General features: G+C 35.2%; 1 protein-coding gene across 1 annotated transcript; it reads left to right on the top strand.

The window, feature by feature from the left end:
* Nucleotides 1–359: 359 nt before the first annotated feature.
* On the top strand, nt 360–3614 carry LOC100646849 (glucose dehydrogenase [FAD, quinone]-like). The gene is made up of 3 exons (XM_012318216.3): nt 360–630; nt 1006–1176; nt 1569–3614. The coding sequence occupies exons 1-3, from the start codon at nt 447–449 to the stop codon at nt 3062–3064; spliced, it is 1851 nt and encodes a 616-aa protein (XP_012173606.3). The 5' UTR covers nt 360–446; the 3' UTR covers nt 3065–3614.
* The last annotated feature ends 6655 nt before the right edge of the window (nt 3615–10269 follow it).

Below are 10269 nucleotides of genomic sequence, written 5' to 3'. Positions count from 1 at the left end.
GTCGATTATGTTCAAACTTTTATTCAAATTAGACTGTGTAACGAAAACTGTAGCATGGTTCAAAGGTACAGGTTCCCGTTTTGTTTTTTTTTGTAAGCAAGAATTATAATAGTTTCGCTTGTTAAACATACATGCTTTTATTAATGTTTTGTCAAGAACAAATTTACAAGAACAAATATTTATTCATTTATTTTATTTATCAAGGACGGAATACGAACTAGATAAAATCGTAATACGCGTAAAAATTGAGTACTGTTGTGGAAATTGTCTCGAAATACTTTTCCTAAGTGTCCGTATTAATTGAAAGACGCATTAACATTACCAAATTGTGTTTATTACTTATTATTAATTGCCTGTTATTTCGTCTTATCATGCGAATTAAGATTATTAGAAAGCTATCAATACTTATTATTACAGGTTGATAAGGGAAACCGGAGAAGTACAAAATGGATGTCGTAAACAATATTCTCGGAGGATTGCAATCAAAAACGACCGCATCGGTGCTTTCGGCGCTCGTGAGCGTGTCGTTATATATCGTGTACTTGTTTGTTAATTACTCCGCGAAGAATGTTCCCTCTAAATTATTAATGCCGTCTTACGATTTCATAGTTGTAGGTGCCGGTTCTGCGGGTATGCTTTTTTGATGCTATCGACACAAATTCCATGATAAACCTAATAAAAGTGTGACAGAGACAAACATAACTGTGAGTTTGCGTGGCAGAAAAAATGATTATATCTGTTACATAGTATAGTAATGACGTTGTGCGATCTTGTGCAAATTGGCGTACAAATTTTAACTTCCTATTGCCTACATATAATGACTTTCAAGTATATTTTGTAAACATATTTTAGGTTTATCATAAAATCCGATTTGAAGTATCGACAAATTTTGAATTTGAACTACCAACTTTTGATATAAAAATATTTCACGCATTTAAATAAATTAACCTTTTCTTATGAGGAATGTTGTATAATGTTCCAATCTACCAATTTACGTGATTATAGGAGCTGTCTTGGCGAGTCGTTTGTCCGAGATAGAAGACTGGAACGTACTCCTCTTGGAAGCAGGTGGCGATGGAAGCATAATATATGATGTTCCTATTACTGCCGCCAATCTGCAGCTCTCCGAGATCGACTGGAAATACACAACGGAACCCGGTACAAATTATTGTAGAGGTAATTAATATCTAATAATACTCGTGCATGCATAACATTACATCCTAATAATTATTAATACCAAAATTATCCAATACCTTTATATAAGTGAGGAGAAATTTTCGTTTTCAATATTAATAGAAATATGCATAAATCTTTAGCAAGAATAATACAGATTTTTGCTTAAATAGTTAAATCATTGTATAGATCTATTTAGTTTAACTAATATTGTTTGAATTATACTCATCTATATATGTACATTTACGTAGTAACCCACAAACGTTAACCGGCAAATGACCTTATCGTCGAACGCGAAGAGATATAAACGCAAATTAATCACTATCCAACATTAATAATCGATTACGAATTATTCGCATCGCTTTCATGTACTTAATCGCAAATTCTGTCTATAGCGATGGAGGAGGGTCGTTGCCTGTGGCCACGTGGCAAAGCGATCGGAGGCAGTAGCGTGATAAATTACATGCTCTATATTCGTGGTAACAAAAAAGATTACGACATCTGGGAACAACTAGGCAATCCAGGATGGTCCTACAAGGACGTCTTAACCTATTTCAAAAAATCGGAAGACAATCGGAATCAGAACTACACCAATACTCCGTATCATTCGACGGGAGGTTATCTAACTGTCGACGAATCACAATGGCACACACCATTGGCCGTTGCGTTCCTTCAAGCAGGACGCGAAATGGGTTACGAGAATAGAGACATTAATGGAGAACGGCAAACTGGCTTTATGACTCCTCAGGGAACCATTAGACAAGGAAGCCGGTGCTCCACGGGGAAGGCCTTCCTGCGGCCGGCTAGCGCGCGTACGAATTTACACGTAGCTATGCAAGCACATGTTACGAAAATTTTAATCAATCCGTTGTCAAAGAGAGCTTACGGTGTAGAGTTCTTTAGAGACGGAAGGATGCTGCGCATTCGTGCCAACAAGGAGGTGATAGTTTCCGCAGGAACTATCAACAGTCCTCAGTTACTGATGTTGTCCGGAATAGGACCTGGAGAACACTTAGCGGAACACGGCATACCAGTGGTACAGAATTTAAGTGTAGGTCATAATCTTCAAGACCATGTGATTGTGGGTGGCATTACGTTCTCGATTAATAAAGAAGTATCGTTGGTAGAGAGCAGCTTGTATGATATTCGACATGTGCTGGAATACGCCATATTTGGAGCCGGTCCTTTTACCGCCTTAGGAGGTGTCGAAGGACTAGCTTTTATCAATACTAAATACGCGAATGCCTCCGACGATTTCCCAGATGTGCAACTGCATTTTGCGCCATGGAGTCTGAGCACTAAGGGCACTTTTAGAAAGATTTACGGTCTGAAAAGAGAATACTACGATGCTGTATTTGGTGAGGTTCTTAATAAGGACTCATGGACTGTGTTTCCTACACTTTTAAGACCAAAAAGCAAAGGTATCATAAAGCTTCGAAGCAGCAATCCCTTCGATCATCCGTTGATTTATCCCAACTACTTCGAAAACCCAGAAGATGTGGCGACAATGGTAGAAGGAATTAAGTTTGCAATCGATATGGGTAGAACTGCATCATTCAGACGTTATGGAAGCAAATTATTACGAAAACCATTTCCTAACTGCGTGAATATTCCTATGTATACCGATCCATACTGGGAGTGCATCATCAGATTCCTTACCACGACTCTATTTCATCAGGTGGGTACTTGCAAGATGGGGCCTAATTCGGATCCAACAGCTGTAGTAGACCCTCGGCTTCGAGTTCACGGAGTCACCGGACTTCGAGTCATAGACGGCTCGATTATGCCAAACATAGTCAGTGGTAATCCCAATGCCCCGATTATCATGATCGCAGAGAAGGGTTCCGATATGATAAAAGAGGAATGGCTTAAGAAACGGAGCTCACAGTGAATAATTTTTTTTAAATATTTTAAATAAGTGAGCAGTTTTCACAAATTAGTTTACAGCGACTGCTATTGTTTATCACATAATAGAAATGTATAATTATGAACTCGGAATATATTTTCATGATATATTGCAAATAGCGGAATTCGAGTCAAAATGTAATCATGCTTAATCGAATGAATACCAGGTAAATTATGTTTTAACAAATACAAATTAGTCCGGTAGAATTCTGTTTATCCGAACATATCGAGGAACAAATAGTTAGTAATGTAGCGGTTTAGCAATTTTTGCTGCTACATTCCTTTGATGTTGATATATTGCATTGCAATTGAAACGTATGGTGTGAGAAAAGCATAGCGTCGATGAAGAAAAATTGTTACAGACGTTAAGTACTATATTTTGTAATTTCTTTCCTTCTTCCTTTGGATATGGTTTGTACATACATATTTGATAGAATGCAGTCAATTTTCTGCATAACGCAACAATGTGAATTTACAATATCTGTATGTATGTTTATTACATTGGTACAGACAAAGCAAATCGAATCACTCTGTCTACTTTTATAAATATTAAATTACAGAATGAATTAGAATAAAGTTAGATATGTATTAGAATCGAATTATTATTTACTATAATTCTATTTGTGGTCAACTCTTACATACATTAAACTTATGGCTGATGAAAATGCTGGCAGCATTTTTGTTGATCCCAGAGATTGTTGGTTCTTTTCGACATCTGCATACAAACAGTTGGACCATAGATGTTACAAAATTTCGGCAATTCAACTAGTCGAAAATGAAGAATGAGGAAATTACATTGAAAACTTTGTTCATCAATTATTAGGGCATGTACACATTGTTGTCGATCATACGCTTGCAACCGGCAGCTATTGAATCATTGCTGTATTTGAGCACTCGGTTTCGGCGAACAACGAAGCGCACTGAATCAAATGGAAACGTTGAAAGAACAGGTAATTTTTCTATGGACCAGATATCGTTTAACATTAATATTAGTTGCTCATTAATCAACGAGATAGACACTTCTTTACGGTAAGTGTAGAGTTACATAAGTACAATTCCGCGCGATATTACTGCGACCATATGTCTGTCTTCGTTACTCTTAATTGAGAAAACAGAGAAAGACGCATGATCACAGTGATATCGCGCGGAAAAAGGTTGCTCGTATACAAGGAACTCAACATAATATAGAATTAACTATACAAATCAAAAACAGAAACGATTGATTTATTGCGAAATTATGCAAACGACCGTAGAGTGTCCAAAAGACAATTAATAGATGACATAAAAAAATTAGTTTGTTACAGAAATTAACGATTAAGGCAATGATATTGGCTATAATGCGTGCGATGGATTTTAAGTTAGTCAATAAAAACTTTATTACAAACAGAAAACTGAAAGCTATAATAAACAGAATAATAACAAGGTTTTGCTATAGCATATACGTACACGTATATTTATTTTTATATTAAATTATTTATTTGTAGATGTTATCGTATGAAAACTAATATTTTATTAAAAAATTTTGGCGTCTCGCAGGTTGGAAAGTAATGTAATGCTGCGTAGTCCTGCTTAGTCATCTTAGATTTTTATATATTCGTATCTTTCGTTTTAATTTTATGAACTAATGAAGAAATCAATTTTGAAACGTTTACGTATTTTCTCTTTTCACTGCTAAATTCAATAACTACATTTCTTTTTTTCTCTTCTAAAAAAAAATCACAAAAAGTTATTTTAAAACATTCTAATTCAGGACACCCCCTGAAGTAAGCGGACGATGATTTGAGATTTACTGTATATTATTAATCTTCCGAGCTACACAAGTTGGAATTAAAAATAGCAACAAGAGCTAACATTTCGTATTTCGATAAACAAAACACACATTTCCTCACAAAAGATAAAAAAACACGAGGACTGTCATGTGGTCTTGATGTTAATGTAATCAAATAGCCAAGTTAATTGAAACTCATTTCTGAATCCAATTGAACATTTGTGAGACTATGTTAAACGTCAATTATCAAAACGTTATTTTATAAAGAAAATTCAATTACTACGACAAATTATAAAATATAGTCTGAAATATCGGCTAAGTTTCGCACGTGTTTACCCTTACCAAAGCTATGTAGCATAGGTGACTGTTCACGGAAGTTGCGTCACTCATGTTGCTTCATGTCGTCATATAACGTATATCACCTGTCATATAATGATATTTGCTACTTTAGCAGTCTTGTTAACACATCACCATTAGACTTCACGTTTAGTAATACAAAACCGGTAAAAGTCAAAATTGACGGATTTCAAACTCCGAAATGAAATACCTCAAAAACCATAGCATTAATTTTAGTCATTTTGCATCGTAAATTAATCATTTCATCCAAAGAAATTATGCATAAAATTACATTCTCCTAAGCTTTCTGATTTTTGCAATCTGTATATAGTATGTCTATCTCTACGGAAACCGTCAAATTAATGACTTTGCCGATTTCATAAACAATCCGTATATGTTTGCTTTGTTTGTAAAAGTTTCAGTTATTGTAAACAGTCTCCGCTTACTGTAAGTATTTATAATAGCATAACCGAATTTGGGAACAATATTTTTTTATATTGATCAATCCCCTTTTTCTAGTAATCATACTAGTAAATCTGAGAGATTCAATCAGATATTGATCAAAACTGTTAACATCCATGAAGATTGTTCCAGAGATACCGCCGAAGAAGACCAGTATGATAATAAAGATGATACTAATTCATTTAAACCAAGGTGAAACTGACAGTGAAAGTTCCGGAATACACTAAATGTGGGGAAATACGCTCCTGATCAAAAAGATAGTCCAAGTGGGCTATCTTTGATTTCTCAATAACACGATTTCTCAATAACATGTTTCTCATCTGTAACGTAGAATAAAAAAAACCAACGTGTAGTGAAAAAAGCAAATTCTTGAACTAAAGCAGCAACAGTTATCAGTGGGAAAAAGAAAATAGACGACGTCAGTGATTCGACGACAAATGGGAGGATGAAGCGTGATGGTTTTTACCAGGATTGACAAGTGTCAAGTTCATCAATGGGAGAATGAATAGTGTTCGATACATAAATTTAATCAAAGAACAAATAAATAATCATGTAGTACGCATTTCTGAATCCGATTACATCTTTTAACAAGATAATGCATCTGTACACACATCAAAATTGTTCCAATCATATTTTAATGAAAATAATATATCTGTTTTGCCATGGCCTGCACGTTCCCGGGACCATAATATTATTGAAAATTGCTGGGCAGATTTTACGGCGTATACGCGAATGGAAAGCAGTATCACACATACAAGAATTTGAGGTGTATAGCTCGTAATAGGTACCGCTTGTGTATAAGATTTCTATCTTCATTTGGGTTGGGAGAATGTTCTTCCAACCATCCGGACCACTCCCTTCTATTCCTCTAGAAATCGTGGAAACAGGAATATGAATGCCGGGATTTGAGCCTGAGGCTGGAATGTTCGCAATCAACTACGCTACTCATAACGAATCAATTTTGAAACGTTTAGATAATCTCTTTTTTCTCTGCAGTCTTCAAGATGGCTAAGATAAATTCGAAAAATTCTGAAATACTGAAATACATTAACAACATCTTGTTTATTAATTTTTCATTTAAATCTGTCACAAATGCAACATACTTGATGTCATAATTAATTATGTGAGTCTTGATTGCTAGTGCGTAAAGTAGTAACCGACTTTAAGAAATTTAAGGAGTTAAAAAGTGGCCCATTAAACGCCAGTCTTTTAATTATACCTTGAAGGCGAACCAATAACATTTTTGACGATTAAAAAAATCTCTAATCTTTCGCATGTTTTTAAAGTTTTAGCTGTACTATTTCTTAACTTGATGATAATATCTGTGGCATGAGCACCGACATAAATTATATTTTACATATTAAGTTTTACACATTAATTGTAATTAAATTATATAAATCATATATAAGCACCAATATAACTTCAGAAGGGGTAAATCACTTTGATTGAAAGCATCTACTTCATGCAAATTTTTATTTTCAATCATAACAGTATCATACTAAAAAAATTACCAGCTGTTGACCGCAAAACTCTATGATATTCCATTATCAAACAATGAATTAAAATTTTGCAACTCTGAAACAATGTGCTAATGCATCTAAATATCTGTAACAGAAAATCTAAAAATGCTAGATATGCTTCAGTATACAAACAGTATCTAAACAATTTAAGATCATATTGATTGCCATTAGCAATGACGGAGTGAACTTCATCTACAACAACTTTCACGGCAAATATTCCACATAATGTTCACCATTTTTTCTATATTCATTTGATGCATTCGGCGAATGTTAGCCAACTTGTTCTCGATGATTGAACCGCCTTTTGTCCAGCCATGCCCATCCATTTTTCAGCTTCTTGGGAAACCTGTTACTTCTTTTTACTTCTTGAGAATTATGGAACACTTCTTAAGCAATTTCAGGTTCGATGCAGCGACGATTTGTATTGCGTGAATATTTTTCAGGTGCATCAGTCATATGTATGTGTGTATATTGAATTACACATGGTGAGGTTAACTGATAGAGAAACCAGTGGATTGTAATAGAAAGATGTATTGAAATAAGTATAGTATATGGTAAGTGTAAGTATAAGTACAAAAATGATAAATGAGCGAAATGCAGTACTCAGACAACAAACACAACAAATTACAATTATGCTGCAACTACTTACGAACATGTTAAGTAAAAAATAGAAATGGACACGCTGTAAGTAGCAGCTTAGAACTGCAATGATATAGAACAACAGATCCTCGAAACTAGAACATTTCTGTATGACAATAATATCGTGAGAAAAGTATATAAAATATGTAAAGTATCTTGTATAAGTATACAAGAATATCTCCCCACGTGTTACCCAGCTCTAAAACGAAAGTCGGTTCTCTAGCTATCTGCAATTCTACGGGTGCCGAACATGTTCTGAACGCGTTCGTAGCTTCGACGATCGACATACCACGCAGTCTACGTCTACAAGCTTGAATGAGCTCTTCAGCGATTCAAAACTACTTCGATTTGGCTGCTACGTCATTTGCATTCATCTTCGAAATCACGCTCGAAGATACGAAGGAACCTTTCGACTTTCCATCATCGCATCTTTCTGACGTACTCGTGTTAGGTCTTGTTTGTTCTCTGTAAATGTTTGATACTCTGTAAATCCTACGAAAGCCTCATCGCATCCGTCCGTGTTGTCTCCATCCGACGCTACCACGGTTAATATGGACGCTCCAATTTTCACATTCTGGTCCGCTCGCGTTAAAGTTATGAGATGGATAGGACGTGATAGGTATCAAAGAAACATTCGGAAATGTTTAAACAGTATGTTTATTAACAATGCTCGCTTTCGACACTCTACGTAGAGGTCCCGACTACAATTGACGATTCGCGCTTCTCGGTTACATCTCGAACGATACCGATCGAGTTAAGATAGCGACTAAACAGAGTGCGCGCTACAAGTTAAGATGATGACTGCTCAAGATACGTCGAGGAACTGTGTTTTCTGTGACGATGATGCTGCGAAGGAAAACTGTGATTGGTGTATCTGAGGATACGAGATGACAAGATTCGTTACGGAAAGATTTCGTTCGGAAAGTGAGGGAAATGGTCGTCGTTGTTAATGGGATAATCTACTAGGTTGGTACGTAAGGAAGGATGCTAACCGCTCTGGAGTAAGTTACTAGCAAACATCACATACATAGTCAAATTAGTCAGGAACACGTTCAAGCAACCATCGTTACGATACAAACTAATAGCAATTACTTCCAGATGTCAGCAGTACATGCACCACTGCAACACAAAATGACATTACAAAAATAGAAAGACTATTTTCAATCCTTAGGTGACATATACATTGCACGGGGAGACTTCAATGCAAATCACGCGCTATGGGGCTCAAAAATTAACATATCTTGAGGTAGAATACTAAAAATATATTTAGTAATCTCAACATATTATCCACAGGGAGACCAACATATTGGTCGACAGATCTAAACCAAATACCTGATTTGTTTGATTTTTCAGTTATAAAGAGGCTAAACAATTTAAAAATAACACCCAGTCTTGAGCTTAGTTGATCGTACACTGATATTAATAGAATACATAAGTAAGCCAATACTTTACAGTAATCCAGAGTCGCTTTGCAATTAAACCACCAAATGGTAAATATTTGAAGAACTAATTGAGAGCAAAGTCAACTGCAGTATTGCACTAAAAACAATAGCAACAACAGTAAAACGTAATGTGATTCAGACGAAGATGCGTAAAATACTAGTACTCCAACTAACAAACATTACACCATACCTAATACAACACCACAAGAAATTAGAATCATAATCGATTTTACCATTCTAATCAATGGTAAAATCTTCCCCCAAAAACAATACGTTTAATCACAATAATATTCAATACAATTTTAATCATCCAATACTTCACTAATCTATGGAAGCTGGCACAGATCATAATGTTACCTATGCTAGGCAAAGGCCCACACCAAACTGCATCTTACAGACCAATATCACTATTTCCTATGTTTTCCAAAATTCTAGAGAAAATAATATACGATCGCCAAAAATCAACAATAAAAAAATATATTATATTATTATAACAATAAAGAAAGAAGAATCAATGCCAGATTACCAATTTGGATTCAGAAACAAACACTCCACGATAGAGCAATGCAGAGAAATTTTACTAGCAATAGAAAAGGAACAATACTGTACAGCACATTGAGATTGCATTTCATGGACATTGAGAAAGCATTTGACAAAGTGAACCATGAAAGTTATAAACAATCAAAAAACACTTCCCGGAACAGATCCATCACTTACTCAAATCATACCTAAGCAACAGAACCTTTGTAGTAAAAACAAAGGATGTATTCTCAAGTAAAAGATATCAAGGCAGGAGTACCGCAAGGAAGCGTTTTAGGACCAATATTATACACACTATGCACGGCCGGCATACCAACAGCAAAATAGTAACATTACTACAAGTAACATTACTACTAGTATCAAACAGCAGTAACAATATTACAAGGGCATATCACAAAAATAGAAAAATGGCTACAAGATAAACAAATAAAAGCAAACCTCAATAAATGCAACCATATTACATTTACACTAAGGCAAGTTATAT

Source organism: Bombus terrestris, chromosome 17 (assembly GCF_910591885.1).
Source record: "Bombus terrestris chromosome 17, iyBomTerr1.2, whole genome shotgun sequence".
Classification (NCBI taxonomy): domain Eukaryota; kingdom Metazoa; phylum Arthropoda; class Insecta; order Hymenoptera; family Apidae; genus Bombus; species Bombus terrestris.
The sequence above is the reverse complement of the archived record's forward strand: the minus strand, read 5'-3'. Positions and strand labels throughout refer to the sequence as shown.

Coding starts and splice junctions, on each gene's coding strand:
- LOC100646849 (XM_012318216.3), top strand. CDS start 447: ATGGATGTCGTAAACAATATTCTCGGAGGATTGCAATCAAAAACGACC. Junction 631..1,005: donor TGTAGGTGCCGGTTCTGCGG/GTATGCTTTTTT, acceptor ACGTGATTATAG/GAGCTGTCTTGGCGAGTCGT. Junction 1,177..1,568: donor CGGTACAAATTATTGTAGAG/GTAATTAATATC, acceptor TTCTGTCTATAG/CGATGGAGGAGGGTCGTTGC.